This window comes from Chiloscyllium plagiosum, unplaced genomic scaffold (assembly GCF_037043375.1).
Source record: "Chiloscyllium plagiosum isolate Xiang-an unplaced genomic scaffold, Cpla_swu_hap1 HiC_scaffold_25, whole genome shotgun sequence".
Taxonomy (NCBI): Eukaryota; Metazoa; Chordata; class Chondrichthyes; order Orectolobiformes; family Hemiscylliidae; genus Chiloscyllium; species Chiloscyllium plagiosum.
This window is the reverse complement of record NW_028270163.1, coordinates 25,566,044-25,578,974: the sequence shown is the minus strand read 5'-3', so window position 1 is coordinate 25,578,974 and position 12,931 is coordinate 25,566,044. Positions and strand designations below refer to the sequence as shown.

General features: G+C 40.4%; 1 protein-coding gene across 3 annotated transcripts in view; it reads left to right on the top strand.

Annotated features, from left to right (window-relative positions):
- Window positions 1-12,931, top strand: part of pik3r6 (phosphoinositide-3-kinase regulatory subunit 6) — a 101,754-nt gene that overhangs the window by 31,501 nt on the left and 57,322 nt on the right. Inside the window, exons 2-5 of one of the 3 annotated variants that reach the window (XM_043714584.2) lie at window positions 704-875; window positions 6,747-6,839; window positions 9,599-9,706; window positions 11,363-11,454. In XM_043714584.2, the coding sequence (XP_043570519.2) occupies window positions 863-875; window positions 6,747-6,839; window positions 9,599-9,706; window positions 11,363-11,454 (306 nt within the window). In that variant the 5' untranslated portion in view covers window positions 704-862. The remainder of the gene's footprint in view (window positions 1-703; window positions 876-6,746; window positions 6,840-9,598; window positions 9,707-11,362; window positions 11,455-12,931) is intronic. The other 2 variants (XM_043714585.2, XM_088000526.1) reach the window with 2 other exon arrangements.

The window sequence follows — 12,931 nt, the reverse complement described above, 5'->3', positions numbered from 1 at the left end:
ATCAAGTGTCACCTTTTTCTAATTTCCTCTGGATTCGAAGAGGAGAGTCACACCTATTTTATTTATTTAAAGGAAAATTTTAGGAAAAGGGAAGTCTGTATATACAAAGGATTTAGAACAGACAGCAAACACTAAAGCTAAAATAAATATTGAGGTTCGGAGAGGAAAATTGCAAACTGCTGTACATTTTGGTTCATTTAAAAATATGCTTTAGATTTTTAATTGATAATTACCAATCTGTTGTTTAATTATTGAAAAATCCATCCTGTTTTCAATCATTTTAAATGAAAGAAAGCTACTGTCTTGCATCATTTCTTTGCAATACTTAATGCTTTTCTAGATATTGAAGAACTGCTACAGTGACGCAGTGAATTTATTTTTTGCATACACCTCTGCACAAACCACATGTGGTGCTTGTTGCTTCCACTTTCCACCTCCAGCTTCCTGCATCAACTGTACAGCTCAGACCATATAGTAGATTTTATAAGATATTTCAGAGCAAAAGTATCCAATTTTTGCCATAGGCTGGTTGTGATTGTTATGATATTGTAAATCGTTTGAAAAAGTGCATTTTTAAGAAGCCATTCACGTGAAATTATGGTATTGACTACTAAAGCTGTGCATGTGGTGTTAACAGATGAACTTTCTTACACAGATTAATTAGACTGCACAATATAAAATTGTTTTTATGTTTATTTTGTAGGCTACAAATGGTGACAAAAAATATGTAGATATCATCGAAATCCATCATCAGAATTAATAGAATAATCAGAAAACCAGGCTTTTGTCCTGGCTGATCTCTTGGATGTTGCTGTTCCATCCCATTAAAGACACTAAGCATCACTTGAACACTTAAGCAACAATGGAACCAAAAGGTTTGCTCTTATTAAGTTTTGTGTTGAAATTCCCCACACTGCATCTAGTTCTTTCAATTTGCAGAAACTAAGTTGCTTACTGTCAGAAATGTGATTTGTTAATTTTCATCAAACTGTCAATCCCTTCAAAATTTATAAAGTTCTCTGTTTTTGTTGTGTTCTGTGCTACCTTCCTACTGTGTACAGTACTGGTTGCTGTATTTGCAGAAGGATGTTAATGCATTGGAAGCAGTTCAGAGAAGATACACTATCCTAATATCTGGAATTAGCAGATTGCATTATAAGCAAAGGCTAGACTGGCTAGGCCTGTATCCTCTGGTGTTTAGAAGAATCAGAAGTGGCTTAATTGAGACATAAAGTCCTGAGGGACTTGACCAAGTGGATTTTGAAAGGATATTTCCTCTTGAGAGAGAATCTATAATTAGGGGTCATAGTATAAAAGTAAGAGGCCATCAATTTAAGACTCAGATGAGGAAAAGATTATTTTTCTCTCTGAGGGTTGAGCGTCTTTGGAATTCCCTTCCTCAAATACCACTGGATAGAGAATTTTTAAATATTTTAATGCAGTAGTAGATATATTCTTGATTACTGAAGGAATGAAAGACGATCGAGGCATACAGGAATATAAAGTTGAAGTTAAATCAGACCAGCATGGATTTTATTGAACAGTGGAGCAAGATTGAAGGGCTGAGGAACCTAGTCTTGTTTCGTGTTCATATGTTTGTATGTTCATAGTTGTAGAATCCAAAACACCTCAGTTGATTCATTTTGAAGACACTGATTAATGACTCCTACTTGGATGAAAGATACCAAAGATGGGGCATATTGGAGTGTAAGGAGTCTGGGTTACTTCTGAATGGTACGAGGGACCTGCTGTATGTTAAGAGAACCTTTGCAACCTGGCTCCAGCAGTTTTAAATTTAGTCCATGGTGGCCATTGCTGCTTCAGAACTTTGGTATCCCAAAATCTCAGCCGATGATCCCCCGAGTGAGTGTCCCCATGTCCACCTATAGGAAGCCCTACTGTGGGAAGCACTACTGTAAGGGTTCTGGTTATTTCAAATGCTATTACACAGGGAAGCTGGGAATACCATCAAGGCATTATTATTGTGAACTATATGATACTTCTGAGGTGTGATATATTTATCAAGAGTATTTTCTTCTGAGTGATATGGTCTGTATCAGAACCGTGTTCCTTTTGGTGTTGAAGAGTTTTGGTGTTGGGGGAATGTTATTGTGAAGAGTGTGCATTACAAATTTGTGAAAGCTGTTCAAAGTTTGAAGCATGTTTAGAAGTATGGATGGAGAAATTTAATGCTGAAATTTCACTGCTATATCAGACACTCAGAGGTGGGACAATTCCCAACTCTGAATGCCTGGGAAAAGGGCACCTGACCTTGGTTGTTGAACTGTATGGGAGTTGTAGAATGACTCCAGATACAGTGTGGACACTACCATGCGCAAAGCTGACTAGGCAGACAGTCTGTCTTGGTGCACTGACACTTTATCAATGAATGGAAAAAAACAGCATAGAATAAAAAGTAACCCTCTAGCCTTCACCTCACATGCAAACACATCCCTTACACCTTATTCCTGGCCAACGCATGACAGGTCATCTGATGAAGGGTTACTGGATTCAAAACGTTGATTCTGCTTTCAACTGAGCATTGAACACGCTCACCTTCTGTGCTGCGAGATTGCACTTTTCTGAAAGGTTGAAGGACAAAATTCAGGAACGCTCAAAATGATAGAGTGTTGCTAAGTTAAATGGTGAGAAACTGTTCCTAACAGTAGAGGATTGGCAACAAAAAGACACAGTTTTAAGACAACAGTCATTAAAAGAAAGAGATGGCATGAAGAAATGTAATTTACATTGTGGATTATTATAGACAATAGACAATAGTTGCAGGAGTAGGCCATTCTGCCCTTTGAGCCTGCACCACCATTCAATATGATCATGGCTGATCATCCTTAATTAGTAGCCTGTTCCTGCCTTATCTCCATAACCCTTGATTCGACTTTCCTTGAGAGCTCTATCCAACTCTTTCTTAAATTAATCAAGAGACTGGGCCTCCACTGCCCTCTGGGGCAGAGCATTCCACACAGCCACCACTCTCTGGGTGAAGAAGTTTCTCCTCATCTCTGTCCTAAATGGTCTACCCCATATTTTTAAGCTGTGTCCTCTGGTTCGGCACTCACCCATCAGCGGAAACATGTTTCCTGCCTCCAGAGTGTCCAATCCTTTAATAATCTTATATGTCTCAATCAAATCCCCTCTCAGTCTTCTAAACTCAAGGGTATACAAGCCCAGTCGCTCCAGTCTTTCATCGTAAGGTAGTCCTGCCATTCCAGGAATTGACCTCGTGAACCTACGCTGCACTCCCTCAATAACCAGAATGTGTTTCCTCAAATTTGGAGACCAGAACTGCACACAATACTCCAGGTGTGGTCTCACCAGGGCCCTGTACAGCTGCAGAAGAACCTCTTTGCTTCTATACTCAATCCCTCTTGTTATGAATGCCAGCATGCTATTAGCCTTCTTCACTACCTGCTGTCCCTGCATGCTTACCTTCATTGATTGGTGTACAAGAACACCTAGATCTCTTTGTACTGCCCCTTTACCTAAATTGATTCCATTTAGGTAGTAATCTGCCTTCCTGTTCTTGCCACCAAAGTGGATAACCATGCATTTATTCACATTAAACTGCATCTGCCATGTATCTGACCACTCACCTAACCTGTCCAGGTCACCCTGTAATCTCCGAACATCCTCCTCGCATTTCACCCTGCCACCTAGCTTAGTATCATCAGCAAATTTGCTAATGTTATTACTAATACCATCTTCTATATCATTAATATATATTGTAAAAAGCTGCGGACCCAGCACTGATCCCTGCGGTACCCCAGTGGTCACTGCCTGCCATTCCGAAATGGAGCCGTTTATCACTACTCTTTGTTTCCTGTCAGTCAACCAACTTTCAATCCAAGTTAGTACTTTGCCCACAATACCATGCGCCCTAATTTTGTTCACTAACCTCCTATGTAGGACTTTATCAAAAGCTTTCTGAAAGTCCAGGTGCACTACATCTACTGGATCTCCCTCGTCCATCTTCAGAGTTACATCCTCAAAAAAATTCCAGAAGATTAGTCAAGCATGATTTCCCCTTCATAAATCCATGCTGACTCTGACCTATCCTGTTACTACTATCCAGATGTGTTGTAATTTCATCCTTTATAATAGACTCCAGCATCTTTCTCACCACTGAGGTCAGACTAACTGGTCTATAATTTCCTGCTTTCTCTCTCCCACCTTTATTAAAAAGTAGTACAATATTAGCCACCCTCTAAACCGCAGGAACTGATCCCGAATCTATCGAACTCTGGAAAATAATCACCAATGCATCCACGATTTCTCGAGCCACCTCCTTCAGTAACCCGGGATGTAGACCATCAGGCCCCGGGGACTTATCAACCTAAGAGTCTCTCCAACACCAATTCCTGGCAAATTTAAATTCAGTTCAGGTCCTTCAGCCACTGTTACCTCAGGGAGATTGCTTGTGTCTTCCCCAGTGAACGCAGATCTGAAGTACCAATTCAATTCCTTCTCCATTTCTTTGTTCCCCATAATATATTCCCCTGTTTCTGTCTTCAAGGGCCCAATTTTAGTCTTAACCATTTTTTTGCCTTTCACATACCTAAAAAAGCTTTTACTATCCTCCTTTATATTTTTGGCCAGTTTACCTTCATACCTCATTTTTTCTCTGCGTATTTCCTTCTTAGTAATCCTCTGTTGTTCTTTATGTTTTGGAATGCACTATTTGAAGAAGTGGTGGAACCAGTTTATTCTTTATTTACAGTAATTCCTCTTTTAATAGACAATAGACAATAGACAATAGGTGCAGGAGTAGGCCATTCTGCCCTTCGAGCCTGCACCACCATTCAATATGATTATGGCTGATCATCCTTAATCAGTAGCCTGTTCCTGCCTTATCTCCATAACCCTTGATTCGACTTTCCTTGAGAGCTCTATCCAACTCTTTCTTAAATTAATCAAGAGACTGGGCCTCCACTGCCCTCTGGGGCAGAGCATTCCACACAGCCACCACTCTCTGGGTGAAGAAGTTTCTCCTCATCTCTGTCCTAAATGGTCTACCCCATATTTTTAAGCTGTGTCCTCTGGTTCGGCACTCACCCATCAGCGGAAACATGTTTCCTGCCTCCAGAGTGTCCAATCCTTTAATAATCTTATATGTCTCAATCAGATCCCCTCTCAGTCTTCTAAACTCAAGGGTATACAAGCCCAGTCGCTCCAGTTTTTCAGTGTAAGGTAGTCCTGCCATTCCAAGAATTGACCTCGTGAACCTACGCTGCACTCCCTCAATAACCAGAATGTGTTTCCTCAAATTTGGAGACCAGAACTGCACACAGTACTCCAGGTGATATGCGGGTGTCACTGGCAACTCCAGGATTTATTGCCCATCCCTTGTTGGCCATTTCAGAACATAACTAAGAGTCACTTAAATTGCTGTGGGTATTGTAGGCCAAACATCGTCGGTTACCGTTCCTGAACTTTAATGAACTAGATGGGTTTGTTTTCAACAGCAATCTGTTATAGTTTCATTGTCATCAAATAGTTTTATAGAACAGTGTTATTCTTTAAAACGACCAGCTTCCATGATAGGATTTGATGGTCCTTGGGTCTCTAATTACCAGAGTCGAAAAGTGTGGTGCTGGAAAAGCACAGCAGATCAGGCAGCATCCTAGAAGCAGGAGAGTCAATGTTTCGGGCATAAGCCCGCCATCAGAAAAGTCCAGTGACATTACTGCTATGCCACCACCCTTCCCCCAACGGTAATTTTCAAAAAGAAATTGAATAAATACTTGAAGAGGAAATACTTCAAGATTGTGGGGAAAGAGCAGGGGTGTGGACTAAATGGATAAATCTTTCAAAGAACTGACAGAGGCAGAATGGTCTCCTAATGTATTTTGTACCATTGTATGCTTCCTTTTGCTTGTGAAAGGGAAATCATGATGTTTGAAGGCTATAAAGAGATATAGAATACTGCCTGATTGTGTTTATGGAAGACTTACAAAATTATTGTCCCTAATATAGTACATTGAATCTTCTGGTAAATCTGAAGGATGGAAAGAGCATGTAATTAGGCAGGATGGTGGCACACCTGAACTCCACTGCCTTGCCACCTCCGTCACTAATTCAGACCAGAAGTGAAATTAGTGGCTGCTTAAAGGCTTCATTCTATCATTGCTGGCAATAACCCAGCTGCAGGAGGGTTGCTCTGAATGTGGCATGCCTTATGACACTGCGAGTGTCACTCGTTACATTGAGGATTGTTGGTGTTTCCTCAATCAAAGGTAGTCAATGCCTTATGAGTGACTGGGCATCTGGAAGAGGGTGTTCCTGCTAACAGCAATATGCTTCCCCTTACTTTCATTTACTGTGCACCCATCTTCTCACAGCCCGAATCTGACAGACCAATCCACCCTCACCTGCCCAACTAAATATTACTTACATTGGTCTCATCCTCCAAGATTCCAGATTTTGAAGAATGTCCTTCCAGTTGTGCTGCTAGCAACCAGAGCTGCTAGCCAATTATAACATGCCCTTCCTGTAACCAAGCACAGCACCAGCAAGGACAGAAGATTTGGTCCTCTGGCTGAGGTGATTGCCTTGATTCTGGGTGAAGACCCATTGATGCCCTCGCCACTGCCTGATTGATATGTCTGTCCAGCTGACAATGCCACAACAAAATTTCATCCAGAAAGATCAATGAATGACCAAGGAGTTAATGGTATTCTTCTACTCTGGGTTTTTAAATTTATGAAATTATTTCTGATTGACACTTGTTGCAGTGAGGAGCCCAATGAAAAACATTGCAGCAGTGTGGGTGAGAAAAGATGCTGCAGACATGGGGTTGTTGTCAGAAAACTGCACAAGTATCAGGGGTAAGTGACATGAATGTGCACATTATTAATCATGTCAGCTAAAAGATTCATGTCAACAGACACACACTTGTGGCCTTTACAGGAGGCCCCATAGCAAAGGTTTTGAGGCAATTCAAATTTTTAGATTAGATTACTTACAGTGTGGAAACAAGCTCTTCGGCCCACGAGTCCACACTGACACATTCACCCCACATTACGGGCAATTTAGCATAGCCAATTCACCTAACCTGCACATTTTTAGATTGTGGGAGGAACCCGGCGCAAACTCACACAGACAGAGGGAGAATGTGCAAACTCCACGCAGACAGTCGCCTGAGGCGGGAATTGAACCCGGGGCTCTGGTGCTGTGAGGCAGCAGTGCTAACCACTGTGCCACCCAATGACAAGAATCTCTTCTAAAGGAAAGAAATTGAGGTCCCTATCAGAGTCCAGATAACCTCTGAGTTGAGTACTGGACAGATATTAGTCAGTGTACAAATATGAAGGGATAAAGCAGAATATGCAGAAGCAGACTATTGCCATTGATTGACAAGTTTACAACAAGTGAGCTGAACTAACCTAATGGCACAATTTGGAAGAGCATCACCATCTCCAGAGACATAACTCTTTGAAAGAAAGGAATCCCTGTGAAACAACAGAAATAACATAAAGACAAAATATCAATTCTTCAAACTTTTACTGTAACAACCAAACCAAAATGGACATAATTCAAATAATAATTAACAAGGGGGATGTTTAAATTCCAAAAGTAAATTTCACTTTAAGTAGTTTGTACAAGATCCTAATCCCCCTCATCACTCCCAAGTGTGCAGTTCCCAAGTTCTCTAACACATTATCCTTTACAATGTATCTCTCATTTAACCCATTTAATAGATTTGGCAATTCTCAATTGCTTTCACTCAGCAGACATATTCTACCCAGGGTCTCCGGATACAGTCAATTTGACAGACACATCACCATGAACCCTCTGTCACTCAAGTCATGACAGTCCTGATGACATAACCTCCCAGTGTTCCTTTTCTACTGACCGACCAATGCATTTGGTCCATGGTCTGGTCCTTCTCGTACAAACACTCAACTCTTTAGCATATCTAAACCGTTCACAACACTTTGAGGATTCAGACCCTTACAGCTTTTGCTGAAATCATTGCTTCACCAAGAACATTTAGAGTTGTTGGTTCAAATGGTTAGTTTTTCATGTTGCAATTCAATGTAGAAATATACCTAATTCTCAGTCATACGGATTATCGGTGCCTTTCACTTCACACGCTGATTATTGAAAGACCCATCGTGAAGAAATTGTAAATCCTATCATCTGAAACTGCTCTTATGGAGAAGCTGAGTCCTGTGTTGTAACTAACAAGTTCCTGCATAGGAGGTTGGAGAAGCAATCTCTCACCCTGTTTCACATTTTCCTTGACAGGGAAGACAACTATGAATCATATTTATTTGACGTGTCTCTATTCACAATAGAAAAATGTTAGCCCCATTATTACTTCACACTTTTATGAATAAATCCATTTGATTACATAAATGGGTAAGTTTTCAGTTGGGCCTCTTTTGTTATCTCACTGTGGCATCATCACTGACACAGAATGTTCCAGAATACAGGGGCTCGTAACTTCGAACCAGCACGAGAACCACTGGTGAACTACATAATTAATGATGTGCAAAGAAAAATCAGTGCAACTGACAAAACTCTCACATCCTCAAACGACTTCAAATGTAACTAGAGCAGTATGAATGTATCAAAAATAATTTAGAAACTAACTCTTGGGACTGCTTTTCAGAGCAGGTTTGGGAATCTGATACCTGAATAACTTCAGGGTCCTGACCCCACACATTAACTGAAGTGCCCAGTTCAGGTGGGTGATGAGCTGGGCACCCAGTTAACAGTGCACAGTATTACCAGGAGTCACAAGTGAAAATAGCACACTGTGACACGCTAGGACTTGCCCCGCCTTATCGCAGAGAGCAGCAATATCTAGCAGGGATAGCAGCATACACCCTTTAGAAAACATCTAGCAGGCAAATCAGATGTAGTGCATACCATCTGATGGAAGATTGTCCAGCATTTCAAATCATAAAAGGAATTTCTTTTGTTCCACTCTGACTCAGATGGCTGTGTATTAATGTGCATTGGACTGTTCAAACATACCAAATTCACTTTTGAAAATTCTACTCCCTACCTCCCTATCTCATTAAATAAAACCTCGGAGGATTTAGGGTGGAGTTAGAGGTGAATGTGCTTCTCTCCTCCACCTCACTTTGAAACTTGAAGTACGTCCTTGAATTATCAGCAGCATTCTGTGCCTGGCTAACTCTTGACTCCAAATTTGAAAATCCAGTGCTATTTCTTTATTTGTATTTGTCCTCATACATACTTTTGTTCTTAAATTTAGAGTCTTTCTCAGTTTCTGTCTTCACTCTTCTGCTACCAATTTGTCTCACTTTGAGGCTTTACTTTTGGTTTTTGTGTTTCTCTTCTGCTCTTTCTCTTACTGTTTGCCTTGTTCCCTTTTCATTTTCTTCTTTTTATCCCCAATTTTGTCTGCCTCAGTACTTGTCCCTCATTATTGTTTTCTTAATCATTAACCCACTGCTGCTTCCAATCCCAAATGAGAAAATGTAGGAATAAACCAACCTGTGAGAAAATATTTTATCAGACTGTTTCTTAAGACCATGGAGACTGGAGATGTTGAGAGCCAGTGTTTATGATATGTCTTGGTGAAACGTACCTTCTTCTTTTATTTGTTTAGCTGGAAGCCCCAGTTCAGCAACAACTGCTGAGGCTGACATTCAGCGCAGTGTAAAGGCCATTGTACGGGAACTGGACCAAAGACCCCCGGGAGGCTCAAGCAGTCGAGGTAGGGGATCTGTGATGTCGAGGCAGGTCCTTCAAGATCACTGGTTAAATAATAGTTGCTTAGATCCAGTCTCGCAGATGACTGGTTAATAAGCCATTCCAAATTATAACAAAACTGATATTTGATTGAAAGTCATTTCATCGTTTTTTTTCATTTAAGAATGGGCTGAATCTTCGAAGGAGTGGCAATCACAGTCAGATTACTACACTGCTCCTTTTTTACTGAGCTGACTTACAATTTGATTTGGCTGCCTTCCAGGGCAGTGCAGGATCAGTGCTGCAGGAGAATCCATGCCCCCTTTTTACAGCAGTAGTTGCAAAATTCTGGGGTTTCAAGGTCCCCTGGGGATTTTGACCAGGAGAGAAGGTAAATGAGTGGGAAGTGGTTGGGGGAATGACGGTTAGGATGTCAGGTAAGTAGGTGAGGGGCTAGTTTACCAGGTAAGTGAGTGAGGATGTAGGGTGGCAGGTGGACGGGTGAGGGGTCAGGATGGCAAGGAAGTGGGTCAGGGAAAAGTGTCAGATGCATGATGAGGTAGGATAGCAAGTAAGTAGGTGAGGAGACAAGTGGAGAAAGTGAGGACTGCAGATGCTGGAGATCAGAGTCGAAAAGTGTGGTGCTGGAAAAGCACAACTGGTCAAGCAGCATCTGAGGAGCAGAAGAATTGATGTTTTGGGCATAAGTCCTTTATCAGCACTTATGCTGAAGGGCTGATGAAGGTCTTATGCCCAAAATATCGATTCTTCTGCTTCTCGGATGCTGCCTGACTAGCTGCGCTTTTCCAGCACCACACTCTTCAGTGAGGAGGCAAATAGTCAGGTATTGGAGTGACAGATTGTGTTTGCTGAACAATGTGCTTGCTGAATACTGCTGGAATCATTCCATTCTCTACACAGATGTCAAAACTGATTCCTAATCTTTATTGTTTAAGCCATTTAAACTTTCACAGAAGACGAATAGCTATATTTTCAAAGCAGAAGTGTTTTTAGCATGGAATTTCTTTTATATTTGTGTACAGAGATATACGTAATTGGGCAATCCTCAGTGTAAAAGATTGAGGTAACACCTGGGAGCATGTATTGCACACACAATTACAGTGTAGTGTTCCCTCTCTTTTATGTCCACTGAACGGGTCCTGTCCCTAACTGTTTCTCCACTCATTACAGTGGTTATACCTGAGGCTAATTAGCTATTGTAATTTTTTGCAGTGATCCTGATTCAAAATATGTACAAAATTAAAGCCAGAATTTTAGACACAACAGAAAGTTACTTTTCTGATTCTGTAATTTTTGTTATTTTTACTTCTAATTCATTGAGGCATGCCCTGTACTTCCTATTGTTTTCAAAACCTTTAATGATTCTGTTGTAAGTCACAAAGAAAAATGTTCAATGATCATGTGTTCCTACATGTTTTCTGTTTGCCTAATGTGCATGAATGTTGTTGAAGTGACTTGAAATTTTACTTTACATGTTTGAAAAATCCTGCATTTCAGATTTTCTTTCAGTGTTCCTGATTGTTTCAACTTACCTTGGCTTATTTAGATCCATTTTACTTTCTAATTGTCTGACAGAAATTTGGCTCTGCCAAAAGTTTGAGGCATAAATCTATTTATTTGAGTTATTAATAACAAAACCTTTGTTTATATTTTATCATAGGAATGTTTAGATGGACATTACATAAGAAGTCTGAACGAGACCCATACAACAGCATTTTTCTCGTTAAAAATCTTATAAGTGAACTGGAACTGGTGAGAAATTATTTTAAAGAAAACATCTGATTTTCCCATGATGATGAAAAACTAAGAAATCCTGGTGTCCATGGATGCAGAACAAATCCCTGGAAATAGTTCTTATTCTAATAATCATGGCTCAATTAAATCTGGCTCTCCCAGACTTGCAGGCAGTACATTCCAAAGTCTAAGTATTTACTGTGCAAAAGTTTACAAATCGCTTTAAGCCTTCACCTGCTCTTTCTCAATTTTTTTTACAAGTGGGAGCAGAACCTTCACAAATTTGTAAACTCTACCAAATATCCTTTTAGCCTTCTCCTTTCCAAGTAAAACAACACTGAAGGAGAAAGCCACCTAGTGCTCCATGGCTGATTCTGTCTGCTTACAACTGATTATCATCATCAATGCAGTTTGCTGTTTGGTCATTGAATAAAGAGAGTGGCGAAAGAGCAACATACAGTTTCAAACTAAAGCACAGCTGTAATGCAGGTGTCTCAAAGTTAGATGTGCAAGGGTCAATGATGGCATTACTAAAGCAATATTTGTCAGAGGTTTAGGCATGTAGGATGAGCCATCAATCCTGTTTGCTAGTAGTAACCTGAAGACTGAGGGTCAGTTTGCTCAGTTGGCTGGCTGGCTGATTTGTAATACAGAGTGATGCCAATGGTATCGGTTCAATTCCTGTACTGGCTGGGGTTACTGTGAAATGGTAAATTATTACTCTCCTTCTCGACCTTTCCTCTTGCCAGATACATGGTGACTGTCAGTTTAAACCACCACCAGTTGCCTCTTCAATGAGAGAGCAGCCATTTGGTTCAGTAGGACTATGAAGCTTTACTTTTACCTAAACTTTCAAGTCAGATCATTGCCCGACATAAGGTCTGATCTGTCTAGGTCCCAGCATTGTTGCTGAATTGGTGATCTTTCATATTTGAACATTGGTCTGATTCAGTAAAATGATCATGATAATCCAGTGACTCAATGCAGCACCAGAAGAAGGTTTCAATTGCCGGCCTGAATCATAGGAAATGAGCTGTGAGAAATGGCAGTCCACGTGGGGGTTAAGAAACTTTCTTCTGTTGGAGGCTAAATGTCCTCTAATTGTAGCTAAATCATCAATATGCTGTTTCATAAATATGAATACATAAATACATTTATGATGTTGCTATCAATAGTAAATAGAGGAGGTGACCCCAACTCCACAACCTTCAAGTCTGGGATTAAGATACGTTTAAGAGTAAAGCTAGGAGCAGTAAACCTTTGCATTTATTTGACCACCGAGACTAACAATATTGATTTGATGTATTACAAATGTAGAACTCGTTCATTCCCCATCAATGTCCTCCTTCCTTTTGAACACGCAGCTCCCGATCCCACATCGACTTAGAAAACTCATAATTGGTCAATGAGAAAATATGAGCAACATTTAATTTATTAATGGCCTAAATCTTGAAAAGTATTACGTTTTGAATCACACAGTAACTGGATTTTGTTT